At 39.5% G+C, this 15,588-nt stretch overlaps 1 protein-coding gene across 1 annotated transcript; it reads left to right on the top strand.

The window, feature by feature from the left end:
- The first annotated feature begins 8,919 nt into the window (after positions 1-8,919).
- Positions 8,920-14,667, top strand: LOC124145107 (monocarboxylate transporter 14-like). The gene is made up of 5 exons (XM_046514790.1): positions 8,920-9,058; positions 10,754-11,035; positions 11,885-12,163; positions 13,028-13,153; positions 14,471-14,667. Exons 1-5 carry the CDS (start codon positions 8,920-8,922, stop codon positions 14,665-14,667), a joined length of 1,023 nt encoding a protein of 340 aa, XP_046370746.1.
- Positions 14,668-15,588: the final 921 nt, after the last annotated feature.

Raw genomic sequence — 15,588 nt, 5'->3', positions numbered from 1 at the left:
AGAGAGAGAGAGAGAGAGCTCCTTTCATGTCGAGCAAATCGTCTAAATCGAACATGTTCATTCTACGAAAATTTAAAAAAGCGTCATACGTCAAAACGTTCAAGGCCATAGTAAAACTTTCAAAATGTTTTATTGCAGACATTTAGGGGTGTGACCAACGGGTGTGCCATGAACACACACGACCGGGTATTAGGCTAACGTGTAAATAGAGACATAATCAAAACAAATAGATGTGAATCGTAAGTTAATGATGGGCCATGGACGTCTGTGTACCAGACCATAGACATAAGGTTGTCTCGTCCTAACGCCACGACAGTGCATGAATGATTCCACAAGGAACAGTCTACCCTTGATGACGAGCCAACAGTACAACAGCAGTGATTTTAGCAGTAAACATCTGGTGCCATCACTGATTTATCATAATCCATACATTTAACTTTCACTGCTATTTTGCCTTGTGCTCCCATTGGAATCTGTTTGTTGGATACTCCATACTGGTTGTTCTCTGGCGTTGACGTTTTGCATTGAGGTACGGACTTGTTGTATAGGTCAGCGATTGATGTAAGCGTTCATTGCCGCGGGAACATCCGAGTTCACACGACTGCTGCGGATTGATAAATATTCGCATTAAATCAAGTGATGGTGGATTGTGGAAATTCTCTTTTCACTTTTAGCTCAAAAGTGTCATTCCAGGTGATTGCAATTATTACTGATGTTTGTTCGCTAAATAAATGCTTTACTTGGAACAAGAGAACTCACTTCTACCTGCAAGGTTTAGCAAATTTACATATTCAGTGAGTGAGAAGTAGTATGATACCAACCAACCAATCCCTCAACCAATCCCTCAACCAATCCCTCAATCAATCCCTCAATCAATCCCTCAATCAATCAACCAATCAATCAATCAACCAATCAATCAATCAGCCAATCAATCAGCCAATCAATCAATCAATTTTTGAGTATCAGATTTATTGTCCTTGCAGATGATTTCAATTAATATCAATCACAAATAAATACATATTCATCTTTAACAAAGGATATATAATATACTGAAAGCGAACATGTGCAAAAGTGTACATTGCATGGCAAACGTATTAATTCTTTAATAAACGAGTTGATCTTAGCACATTGATTGTTTCTATTGACACTAAAGTGGTCTGTTCTCTCTGTCAAGAAACAGTTGGAAAACCAGAAGATCTCTGGCATAAAACTTGAAGATGAAGTGACCGCTTTTCTTGTTGATGTTATAAAACATAATCCCCATTGTTGTCATGGATCGGTTTCCAATTTCCCTGTGCTAAAACTATGTATTTCATGACATGAGATGGAAAACTGGTTTTGACACATTTTCCTTTTTATGCTTCTTGATACAGCACCCAAACATGATCCGCTGATGCTGTTTTCAGTCTAATCCCCGGGTGATTGATATACGTGACAAGGTACTGCTGTGCTGATCTGTTCTGGAGGATTTTCTTACAAAAGTAATCAAGTGTCGCCCGCGTCACCCCAACCAGGGTCCCACAAGGGCGACGGACAGGTTCCACTCCAGTGACCAACTTGATGCACACGGGTTGGGAAACGCGTGACCTAGCGATCTGTGTAAGGGAATGCGATTTAAGGCAATAATGTAGTTATTCATAAACTTAAAAGCTAATGACACAGTCTGAATAGAACAATTGACTCTGCTTTAAGGACATAATTGAGGAAATGGTTTTGTCTCCATTAGTAAAACTCGATGATATAAGAACTGATGCAAGACCCGTCGTTACCGTTGCTGCAGATCTAAAGGTAATATGGTTTTAAGAAACGGAGACAATGCATCACCATATACACTCTATAAATGTTTTGTACATTTATACATTTGTCCACTAAACCTCGAGCAAGGATGTTACCTGTCTAGTCTTGCTCTATATATTTGTATCAGATTGCTACTCGTGTCCTCGAGTTTCACGTCGGGGTGAAAAAAGAATTACTCCGCCGTTCCGAACTATTTGACTGAGAATGTTTGAGAGGCAGACTCACGAATGCTCCATACGTAGGTAATGAAAACGGCTTGTGTGGATCGATACCGATTTGAAGAAAATCTTGAAAGCTGACATAGATAGGTCGAATTATTGTGTCTTGTGTCGTGCATGCGGGTACTTTTCTACTTCCATAAAATGAATTGGAAGCTTCATAATTCGTTGCAGTGAAGATTTCCTGAAGGTAAGAATTGTTTTTTTAACTAACGTTCGAAACGAGATTGTTTTGGTAAACATTGAAACGAATTTAGTCTGAGAAATATTTTATAGGTGATGTATTTGGTCTTATGAGCTTGGGAGTGGGCCGTAAGATATAGGGGCGTGAGGTGAGGTGAGGTGAGGTGAGGTGAGGTGAGGTGAGGTGAGGTGAAAATGGGGTTTATCGTCGCGTCCAAGATTTTTGCACTTATATAGCGACGTACATGCACGTGTGTGTATGGCTGCTTGTACAAGTCCGGCGCCGTCATATAGCAGGGTTATTGCTGAGTGCGGCGTAAAACAACCAACCACCCAACCAAATGTATTAGTCTGGACTGATGCCGTTTTATAGTGCTAGCCCACTGAGATACCACTCCGCAGTTTAACATGAATAGCCCACTGAGCCACAGTATACTCCGCGCCGACCAGTCCTTGTTTTAACCCCTTTATCCCGAGCGCCAGACAGGGTAACAACAAGGGCCATCTTTTAACGTCTTTTGGTATGACGCGGCCGGGGATCAAACCCTGACCTTCCGCTCTCCGGGCGGACGCTCTACCACTAGACCACGGAGGCGGTCAAGAGGGGCATAAACGCATTACAACACACAGTTGGGATGCGGCGTCCCCCAAATCGGTCATAGCCATACATGTATGTGTGTGCGCGTGACCGGTCAGGGCTCATTGCTGGGCATTGCATTTTGGCGATGTTTTTTTCTGGTGTAAATCGTCAGAATAAAAAACGTCCAGTAACCCATATTTGATGCAGTGTCATTCGGGCAGTTGCAGTGATCCCATCCCCTATCATTACAGACGCACCCCCCTTCCGTTGAAGATCAGGGTTAGATAAGGTCTTCAGCAACCCATTCTTGCCCAAAAAGGCGACTATGCTTGTCGTAAGAGTCGACTTTAGCGATCGGGGGTTGGGCTCGCTGACTTGGAATGTGCATGTCATCATATCTCAGTTGCGTTGATCGATGCTCATGACACTCTGGTCCGGACACGATTATTTACAAACCGCCGTCTAGTAGTTGGAATATAGCTGGAGTGCGGCGGTAAACAACAAACTGTCAACAAATTTTCAACAAAGCCTTGCAAAAATAAATCAAATGTAGCAAAAGACCAAAGTTATGATGTTGAATGTAAGAGGCAAAACGTAATACAGAGGAAAATATCATGCGTTTAATCAAGAAACCAATATACCAATAACAAATATGGCTTTTTTTTTCAAAAAACAAAATACAAAAAGTTACTCAGGAGAAAACAACGTGTGTTATTTTAATATTAGAATTTAGTTTATTTTCTGAGATGCTAACAAACCACTTCAGGAATATTTACAACACGAAAACAAAGATATTTGCATGTATGTGATAGTCTTAAAAAACAATAACAGCTACTAAAATTCTCACTTTTGAAAATCAATGATATGATGTTGAATTACTAAATAAACTTAATTTTAAAAGTTCATTACTTATTTTATCTTCGCCTGGACTTTTGTTTATTTGTAATTACTTTATACAAGTGAGAATTTCATTAGCTGTTATTGGATTATTAACACTGTCACACATATGCATATCTCCATGTCTTGGTAAATTATGTAGAGGATTCGGAGGAGATATTTTTGTTTTAGTGTTGTAAATAAAGTGGTTTGTTAGCTCGTCATGAACAGGATAAACAGGGGATATTTTTATGCCTTGTTCAAAGATAGACCAGTTGGCTAAACTGTTTGATGATGTCTTACATAGTGGTCACTAGGGTGATAAGACTGACCCTAACAACTACAGGGGTGTGTCTCAAAGAAGTAACTACAAGGGTATTGGTATTCGCTGCTTGGATAAACTATTTTGCAAGGTTATTAATGAAAGAATAATGGAACACAGGGAAATGAAAATCACTTACAAGACCACTGTCAGTCTACATTAAGACGGGGCTGCCGAACAGCAGATAATGAATTTGTTCTTAAATCAATAACATATTCTACAAATTGTAAAAAAAAGACACAAAAAACCTATTCACTTGCTTTGTGGACTTTCAAAAGGCCTTTGATTCAGTTGGCTATCCTTTACTAAGCTATTATCAAATAAAATCTCAGGAAATGTATTAAAAATAATATCATCACTACATAATGATATATCTTATGAAGTGAAAACTGACAAGGGCATTTAACAATCTTTCAAGTCCAACATCGGGGTAAGACAAGGATGCATTTTGTCTCCCACATTATTAAATGTTATCCTCAATGATCTTCCATATTATACCAAATATGATAGTAATAATATAACACTTACTGGTTTTTAAACTTTTGTCATTTGTTGTTTGCCGTAAACTTTGTGTATTTTGTGCTATGGCTGTGCACTGAACGTTTGTCTCTTCGAATCAGTCCATATTTGGAGCACCTGTGACTCGGGCCTAAAACTGATCTAAATAACAGAGATCTGTGCCTTCATACAACAAATTATCGAGGTCAGTGGAACACAGCACTGACGCAAAACATATGATAGCAGTAAGCGCTACGGCTCTGCGCTGAATTCCATTAAACGGTTGAAAAATACTACAGCCTTGATGCTACTTATCATTTTGCTTCAACCAAATTGAATTTGGAACCGAACGCGCAGTTTAATCTACAGATAACCTAGCTCTACATTGAAAACACAGTATGTTTATCTCCATTCTACCATGACTAAACAAAACGCGAACTCTAAATAGTGTTAGCAAATATACTGAGTGAAGCGGCATGGGTTGAGTCCAGTGTTTTGCGTGGGTTATCCATCTGAATTACGGAACCACCGAACAAAATATGGCGCTGTATATACTCAAGCAGTTTGTTTACACCGTAATACTTCACTCGAACATATGACAGGCATTGAAAGCATATAAGCACGGCAACTTGGTAAGCTAACATGAGATGGGCATCCCTAAAGAAAACAAAGCAAGCTTTGCAAGGCTTTCGCTCTACATCGCACGTCACCATTATGACGTCATATCGCTCACTGTGACGCAAAAGATATGACGCCCCAGTCGTATATAGAAAAGCGCCCAAATTCCAAGTTCTCTGTTGTCTCCAAAACGTAAATACATTCCCTTTGTAGATTTATATCGTGTTTTCTGCATGAAATGTATTGCCACACATCCTTTGAATATTGTAGTAACCGCTTCTGTGCATTTTGTAACCTGTAATTGTAGATAGAATTATTTAAATATGCCTACGGACAATGACTGAAAATAGTACTATTCTATGAATATTCGCTTCCGCTGATATGCGGCCGTCAAACCAGCTGTTTCAATCAGAGGGGGTTTATTGTGATTTAATAGCCTCTGATTGACCAATCAGAATCGAGTTAATTACACATTCATGGTAGAATGACGATTTCACGATTACATTTCGTCTTTTGTATACACCGTGTAAATCGCAAAAATAGTCCTGGAAGCACAAACGACATGGTATTATTACACGAATGGTTTAAAAATGGCGGTTAATTGCAAGAAACAGTCAGACGAAGCAATTAGCTTCTGTTAATGGCCATACGACTTAGGGTTAAATAATGGCAGTTAATTGCAAGAAACAGTCAGACGAAGCAATTAGCTTCTGTTAATGGCCATACGACTTAGGGTTTAATAATGGCGGTTAATTGCCAGAAACGGTCAGACGCAGCAATTAGCTTCTGTTAATGGCCATACGACTTAGGGTTAAATAATGGCAGTTAATTGCAAGAAACAGTCAGACGAAGCAATTAGCTTCTGTTAATGGCCATACGACTTAGGGTTAAATAATGGCAGTTAATTGCAAGAAACAGTCAGACGCAGCAATTAGCTTCTGTTAATGGCCATACGACTTAGGGTTTAATAATGGCGGTTAATTGCCAGAAACGGTCAGACGCAGCAATTAGCTTCTGTTAATGGCCATACGACTTAGGGTTTAATAATGGCGGTTAATTGCCAGAAACAGTCAGACGCAGCAATTAGCTACTGTTAATAACATAAAGGTGATTTTGAAGTATATCTTAATGCTGTAACACATTAGCATGCCATGATTTGTATGGTTCGTTTCTGTACCAACGTCGGATTAAATTTCAAATAAACCAAAATGGCGACATATATGCTATGAGCACCCACACTTCCCCACCTTCAGGGCGGGGAAGAATAAACATAAAGAACTTAATGTATGTATGTATGTATGTATGTATGTATGTATGTATGTATGTATGTATGTATGTATGTATGTATGTATGTATGTATGTATGTATGTATGTATGTATGTATGTATGTATGTATGTATGTATGTATGTATGCATGCATGTGTGTATGTTCATTTAAAATATTGAATCTGTTCCGAAATGTAATGTTGTGAATCAGGCCACTCAGTAAGCTACATCATCATCGTCTGCATGTGATGCTGTGGCTGAGCGATGTGTGGGTCAAGCAATGGGGATAACTTTGATTGTTTATATAGTAACTTGATACATTCTGTGGCTAGTTGCATTCTGAGAGGAATTTCTGGAGGGTGGGAGTGTCATACAAATAACTGGACAACACTTTTACTGCTTCTGTAAGATCCTAAAAGATAGTCCCTTTACTCGCATTTGGCCTTGGACTATGTAGAAAATGAACAACATTAATGGTTCAGAGCGATTTGACGACCTGTCATTGGAGTGTCAACACCAAAAATTATACCTTATCCACGTGCAATGTTTCAGGTTGTTAGTGCGTTTTTTATCAATGGCGATCTCTCAATCATAACATCAGTATTTCACGATACCCTACCTTTTTGGAGGGTATAGTCTGGTTCAAAATTATTGTGTATTTTAATGTCATATTCAAGGAAGCATACATAAAATATCAATATTGACACGTGTTTAAAATTGAGGTATGGTCAAAGGGAAGCAACTCTTCTTCAATTTTAGAAGTAGCAAATTAGAGTTATCTCCCTTGATTAAGGAGCAGACGACTTTTCCTGATATATGTCAGAAATGAGTGCAGAGGAGAAAAGAAGGTTGTTTCTACAGCTCCATGATGAAGGCATCACTGATACTGCTTACATTAGCAAAGAACACATATACTTCTCTTTCTACAGTGTATAGAGTTAAGAAGAATATTGAGAATGGTTCAGGAATTGAGCACGGAAAAGGAGCGGGGAGACCTCTAAAACTGGTGTTTGGTGATCGTGTGAGACTGGGTATTTTGGCTTTGAAAAACAGAGGGGCGAGTATCTCAAATATCCAACATGAAATGGTAAATAGAGGGACAGTAAATGTATCCAAATCTACAGTAAGAAGAAATTTGATTGAACTTGGATTGGAAAAAAAAAGGAATTGCCTCTCCGCTCTTGAAACAAGAACACAAGGATAGACGTGTAGAGTTGTGTTTGGCGCATGAATACTTTGACTGGAACAGTGTTATTTTCACAGATGAGAGCTCTGTATGGGTGTATCCTACCAAAATTGAGATGTGGACAAAATGTCATTCCGTTTCAGGGATGGGGATTTTGTTTAATGTTTACAGTTTTGAAGATTTTTCAATTCTCAATAATTATGACTCATACTGTATAATATCTTGAGGGTCATATTTATACACGTGGGATACGTGTGGTTTATTTGTTTGGTTTTTGTTGAATACCGCATTCAGCAATTTTCCAGCTATATTTCGGTGGCCTGTAAAGAATCAAGTCTGGACCAGGCACTCCATTTACTGATATCATGACAATCGATTTCCATCTGATTGATTTAATACATGCATGAACCAATTGAGCGAGCCTGACCTCCCAATCCCGTTACGACAAGCAAGTGTTGCTGGAGATTAATTCTAACCCGGATCTTCACGGGTGATTCGTGTAGTGATCACAATGAAGTTATTAACGAAGTTCCATTAAATTCACATGATCAACAAACCTGACAATTTTCCTCTTCTTGTCCAACAGACATGGCTCGCCAGAAGGACACAGGATGGGCCTGGATGTGTTTGCTTGGGACATTCTGCATACGTTTCATCCTGTTTGGCGTACTTCACTCGTTTGGTTTAATATTCATTGAATTGATTGAACATTTTGGAAGTTTGCATGGTAACACCGCATGGATTGGATCTCTTCTTAGCGGCCTTATGTTCTTGTTTGGTAAGACACAAGGTCTATATTACCATAATGTGCACCGCACGTTTCCTCCATTCTTATTTTTTATGCACTTCTGTTTTGCCTTGTACACCCAATGGAATCGGTTTCGGTAGATAATTAAGAGTGACGTTTAACTCACAATTCTACTGCCCATGCAGGCTTTAACTACTTTTTCTTATCATTCTTGTCCAGTATCTATTTATCATACATGAGGGATCACCAATACTCCTATCCTAATACGTATCCTTGTAGATGTTAGTTTTTGTGTACTTAATTTATTCCCGTTAAGATCCGGGGTAGAATAGGTCTTCATCAACCCATTCTTGCCGTAAAAGGCGACTATGCTTGTCGTAAAAGGCGACTAACGGGATCGGGTGGTCAGGCTCGCTGACTTGGTTGATGCATGTCATCAATCCCAATTGCGTGGATCGATGCTCATGATATTAATCACTGGATTGTCTGGTCCAGACTCGATTATTTACAGATCGCCGTCATATAGCTGGAATATTGCTGAGTGCGACGTAAAACAACAAACAAACAAACCAACCAACTTAATTTATTATGAAACATACCTTTATTATTGGTCCTTTTGCAGGACCCATGGATGTGTTCATCCTGAGAAAGTTAGGCACACGATGGACAGCAATAATGGGGGCTGTGTTGGCTTGTTGTGGCTGCAGTGTCAGTTTCCTGGCTGACAGTCTGCTCTTCCTGTATCTTAGTTACGGAGTCCTCCAAGGTGAGAATGAAAGAAACAATACGATATTGGAATGGCTTTTGTATCCACGATGCAAAAAGACAATTATACATGTACCAAGTCACGGTTAACAGAGTGCGTGGGAAATATGCAACTTTAACACCACAATAAAAAAAACATAATTATGTCTAACACCTGAGGTGACCCTTACACCTGTCATTAAGAATTCCAATAGTTTGTTAAAGCTTGATGATCCTATTCATTGTGTAGTCATTAAAACATGTACTTTTGGAGGGTTGATGGGTTGTTAGAATATCTGATATTTTGATTGCATTTTTTCTCAAAGGAATATTCTAATATGTGGTAATATTTATCCAATATGGCTTATGTCAATGCTAAAGCAGACGTAGTCAAACGAACACTACTTAACATATTGGATACACATGCCGCATTGAAATCAAGATGTATTGTGATCCGACCTCGATCCTCATGGTGCAGTGATGAGGTTAATAAAACGATTTGTTATGCAACAGAGAAACGGTGGTACTCGTTAAAGTTGAAAGTGAACAGATGTACACAAACCTTCAGACATTCATACGCAGCTGCTTTGAAGGGAAGAGTGGCAATTCCTTGGAGCAGTTACCTTTGTAAATAAACTTCTCAAACGTGATGCCCATTGAAATCCTCCAGGCAAACAAATGATTTGAGCAATAACCCTTCCAATCGCTAAAAGACCAAACACAGGAGGTAAACTGCACTTGTTCGTGTTTATTACGAAATAGGCGCTTGCCTGGATAAAATCATATTTCTCTGACCGCTCACAATTCATCGCAATATCAAGCCCGTTTTCCAAATCTACATCTGTAGCCATTGGAGTTCCCCGGGGATCGGTTCTAGGTCTCTTCACGTTCACCATTTACATCTTACCTATCAAATATTTCAAGCAGAAACACCATCTAGATTTCCATGTGTAGGCGAACAACAACCAGGTGTTCTCTACTGAACCATCAAAGACACATACTGATATTTAGCGGATCGATCCTTCTATGAAGGAAGTGAAAACATGGATGGCAATCAACTATCTAAATCTCCAGAAACAGTAACACAGAATTCCTGAAATTTGGTTCGAGACAACAACTTCTCAAGTCCCCTCCAAGTCTGGCTCACCAGATTGGAGATAGTGAAGTTACCATATCATCTTGTGTTCGAAACCGAGGTGTTCTATCCAAACTTAGAAAAAAGCATGTCTGTTAACTAAGTATCTAAATCATGCTTCTTTAAAATTCATTACGTCTTCAAAAGTCACGACCTTCAGGACTGAGACTACCAAGCTCCGTATCGAAACACTAGTGACATAAAGACTTGACTACTGCATCTCCCTTTCTGTCAACTTTTCACCATCCTTACCAGCACAACTGCATCGGATTGCTGCAAAACGCAGCATCTAGAATTGTTACTCATACTCTACAACATTTATTATTATCAGCAGCATTGGTAGTATTGGTAGTAGAAGCAGCAGCAGTTGTAGTAATTCTTCATAATCAGTACTTTAATATTTATCATATATTACTGAGGTATTTAATGTTCCCAAAATGACAACTATGGTAAACAAACGTACGTATTCATTAAGCTTTCTTTATCCAACAGATTAAACTTATTAATTTAGGAATTGGTTCTTGTTTTAATGGGTATTAAATGTGTATAATTTTGATGTTAACTTTCTTTGTCATTCTGCAGGGTTTGGCTTCAGTTTGCTATTCCTGTCTGCCACCCTGACTCTAAACCAGTACTTTGAGAAACGACGGAGCTTGGCCAATGCAGTGGCTAACATAGGGTCGGGGGTAGGGACGATGGCCATTGTTCCCCTCCTACAGATGATGATCTCAGAATACACCTGGCGAGGGGCGTTGTTGATTACAGGTGGGCTTGTCCTCAACTGTGCAGTGTTTGGGGCACTTTTCAGGCCGTTTTACACCAGGCAGGAACTCAGTGACATGTCAACCGAATCAAAGAATTCAGGTAATGTAAACACAGGCAATTCGAGTTGATAATTATATGTGGTTATCCTTTATATACAAATAAATAGAAGAAATACGGATAAATAAATGATATGGAAGCCACCATTTGCTGCGCTTCTTGGCGTGGGTTTCGAAGATTTTGTTGTTGATAATATTGTTTAATATTTATATTCTGTGAATGTATACTTATGTGCATGACAATTATTTAAGAAAGACCTCTTTGGAAACAACCAGATAATTAAGTAACACACATTTCACGTTTAATTCATCAGAAATTATGAGTATGAGTTGTGAAATCCGCTGGTATGTGTATCTTCTTAAGTGATACTTGGAGTTGTACTGCAGCACAGTTTACACAATGGTACCAGGTGATGCAGTTTGCAGTGTACGGAATTACGGATATGCCTTAATTCTGATCTTCGGTAGGCGGTGAGATAGCCAGGCAGCGTTCATTTCCCCAGGGGCCACGATGTTTGTCCCCGATACTGAGACAAGCCTGGACTATTGTTTAAGGCAGCAACATCATGCCTAATACTGTACTTTAGTACTTCTTCCAAATGGTTTTCCACATACAACTGATTATTACAATCTGAACCAATTGACTGAAAATATTAGCAACGATTAACCAATGGTACCACGTCTACCTGAAAAACATATGGCTTCTTTTTCAAATCTGCAAATCTGGGTCCAAAGCGCATGAACATTTCACTTAAAAAAAAGAAGAAAAGTTAAGTAAGTTAATAGATTACAAAAATCGTGGTGGCAGCATTTGAAATTGTTTGCAATTCGATCATTTGAATTTCCTTGTTCAGAAAATTAAAAACTAAATAAATTCTTTATTGTGATAAAGTTGAGGCTACTGGAATCTGGAATAAGGTAAAGCCTGCCTTCTCCGTGTTCATCAACGTCAGATACACCGTCGTCGTCATCGGTGTTACCCTGGGAATTCAGGCCTACTTCATCCCTTTCAACCTTCTTCCAGACCTGGCGAATGGCATGGATATCCCGGAGGAGAGGTACACGTGGTTGATATCAACCATTGGTATATCCAGCATAGCAGGACGCCTGATATTTGGTCGTGTAACCGACATGTCACGTGTCAACAGAGTGGCTTTCCTTGGCGCCGCCAGTGCGCTGTGTGGAGTCGCTACCTTGATCTGTCCACAGTTGCTTCATTTTGAAACCTTGCTGGCTTACTCAGTGGTTTATGGATTATTTACAGGTATGCATTCATAGGAAAGTTTGGAGTTAGGTAAACACAGCTGAAGACCCCATGAAATAATATGATAACAATGGCAATACCCAAACGTTGATTTATTTATAACGTCATGTACTCCATGGGGATTCCGGCTAAAATTGGTCACTGTTGAATTGTGATGGTCGCAAGAGGCGTCTTAATTCATCAGGTGGTTAGGTCTGGTGCCTTGTTTGACGGCGTCACATGGTATCCCGACTTCGAGGATCCTATTCATTAGTAGATTTTCTGATCCAGAGTCGTTTATTTATATGCCGCCGTCATGAAGATGGTGAATGAATGAGTGTTGTATCAGACAACAAACACACACTTCAACACACAATCAGTTCAATATACGTGTACACTTGTTGGCATGTCCTGCGCATGATCTGAAGCTGCTGCACAAAATCATGGACATGTCAGAATCATGGACATGCCAGAATCATGGACCTGTCAAAATCATGGACATGTCAAAATCAAGGACATGTCAGTATTAAGGACATGTCAAAATCAAGGACATGTCAGAATTATGGACATGTCAAAATCAAGGACATGTCAATATCAATATACCAATACCCACACATCCATTCATCATTTAGTACCTCATTTTGTATGATGAATTATTTAGGGTTTTGTATATTTCCAAAATACAAGCATGTTGTGCGGAAGCATCTATTTTCTATCCACGAGTAACAAATGAAAATTACATACATGTACCCACTATACTCACTGTAGATGTACCCGGATCTCTGTGTGCAGGTGTATGGACGTACCTACAAGCAGTTTCCGTGGCAGATATTCATGGAATGGAAAAACTCAGTGAAGGAATCGGCCTTATGTTTGGGTTTCAAGGAATAAGTGTCCTCCTGGGTACCCCACTTGCTGGTGAGTATATGCTCTGCGCCGCTCTGCTCTGCTCTGCTCCACCCATAAGATCCGAAAACTCTACAATAATGGCTTATTTACGTACTAATGTACTTTAATGTAAAAAAACCCAGATCATCCTGCAAATGTGTGCATATACAAAGGAACGAATAATTTATATTTTTATATTTATTATTGAAATATAAAACAGATGGATGAGACGGTTTCATTGATCTTTTCATTTCTGGTTCAGGTGGGTAAATCCGCGACACATATTTGGATATTTGACCGTTATGGAACTACAATGTATATCAGATCACCCCATGAAGATCTGGGTCAGAATGGATCTTCAACACCACGTGTTTTTCAGGCTTGCTGACTTGTATGATGCCTGTCATCCTTTCCCAGGTGTGTAGATCGAGGCTCATGAGGTTAATCACTGGATTGCCTTGTCCAGGCTCGATTATTTACAGACCGCCGTCATATGACTGGAATAGTGCTGAGTGTTGTGGCAAACAACAGTCAATGAAACATACAGTCTGATCATCGATTAACATTGTACCTGAGGGTGAAGTTAAACTTCTTGGCCAAAAGCCTGTATATTGATTTTGTCATTCATAGCATAATTTCCAAAGCAAATCCATAAATAAACGTATCAACAGTGAGGGGAGCTTTCTTTTTTGGACAAATTGTCCCCAACCCTTGAATATAGATATGTAACTAAATCTATGGTTTACCACATTTTGTAAAAAATTACCCACTGGTCAACGAATGAAGTGTCTCCTTTAAGGTTATGCTGTGGGATAGTGGTGTACAAATTTGAAAAGTCAAATGTTTTGTCAGAACCAGTATTATTTGCTTTTGTTTCTGCAAGAACACATTTGTTATCAATTCCATTCGTCTTAGATACTTTCCGTGAATACAAAGAACGATCTTGCTTGATTTAATGCAATCAAGCAAGATCGTTCTTTGTATTCACGGAATTTAATGAATTATCTTTCACACAGGGATTTGGTGGTGCATTTGCTGGATGAAGCAATGTGTCTTTCCTTGAATGGATTTCATTGTAGCTTTGGAGTCCAGTACAAACGAGGAATGGACATGTCTTTAGTTTGTTACAAGCCAATTGCTGATCGAACCGATGCGCGGTTTTTTTTGTCTGGTGTCCCACTCCACGGTATTGCTAGAATATTTTTATAAGCGTCGTAAAACAATACTCACAGTACTGAATGCGACTTTTACAGTGCGTCCTCAACTTCATTACTGGGCTCCATATAGTACCAGTAATCAGGATATGAACAGTTGTGACATTCACACCATGATGCCATTACCTTTCAGGCTGGTTGTACGATGTCACCGGAAACTATGCCACTTCCTTCTACGTTGCCGGAAGTTTGTTCTCTATAGGGGGCGCTATCATCCTCGTGTTTGAAGTCTCACGCACCTGCCGGAAGTCAGAACTGTCACACAAATCTTACCAAGTAGAAGAACGTGTCTCTGACAATATTTTCTATGTGATGAATACAAGGCACTGAGGATATGACAATATGTTCTTCAAATGGTTTTTTTAGATATTGTTAGTTTGTATTTAGTCAGAGAAATGTAATACATTTTCGTATTTGTACAAGTTCATACCAATCCCGACGTTCTGATGTGACTACTAAAAAACTACCTCCTATGTTTAAAATTAACCGTTTCAATTAATGCAGCAAAGTAAATTCGATGGTCCCAGTTGACGCCTGTCGCAGTGTATTGAGTAACAAATGTGCCCACATTCTGATCAATGGCGAGCGTCAGGATAGTCCAGTGTTTGAAGCTTTCACAGAACTCAGGGCTTCTTTCCTCCCAAGGGTGTGAAGTCCGTCTGAGATGTCCCCGATCGTGACATGGTGGCATATTGCTAACTATTCCCAGACTCTCTGATTATATGTGTCTCATTTTATATTATCATCAAGCCGCCGGGAGCGAAATGCCTGGGTATATACTGGTATATAGTTTCCTGCAAATGTTATTTTTTTCCTTTAGTGTGAGGATACTAAAAGCGGGGAAGTGACATTCCAACAAACTATCTTCTTGTATGTTTATACACTCCTACATATAATAACTATGTCTTATGCAAAGGTATGTATTAATTTCTTACTACGAACTGGATCGGGCTCTGTTATTTGCCTGGTCGTGGGTCATTGTACACCAACCGCATGGGATGCAACTCATGATTTCACTCACTGCTTTGGCTGGTCGTGGGTCATTGTACACCAACCGCCTGGGATGTAACTCATGATTTCACTCACTGCTTTGGCTGGTCGAGGGTCATTGTACACCAACCGCATGGGATGCAACTCATGGTTTCACTCACTGCATTGGCTGGTTGAGTCATTGTACACCAACCGCCTGGGATGTAACTCATGATTTCACTCACTGCATTGACTGGTCGAGGGTCATTGTACACCAACCGC

Source organism: Haliotis rufescens, unplaced genomic scaffold, assembly GCF_023055435.1.
Source record: "Haliotis rufescens isolate VD_foot unplaced genomic scaffold, xgHalRufe1.0.p SCAF_9, whole genome shotgun sequence".
NCBI classification, from domain to species: Eukaryota; Metazoa; Mollusca; class Gastropoda; order Lepetellida; family Haliotidae; genus Haliotis; species Haliotis rufescens.
This window is presented reverse-complemented; position numbering and strand designations above follow the sequence as displayed.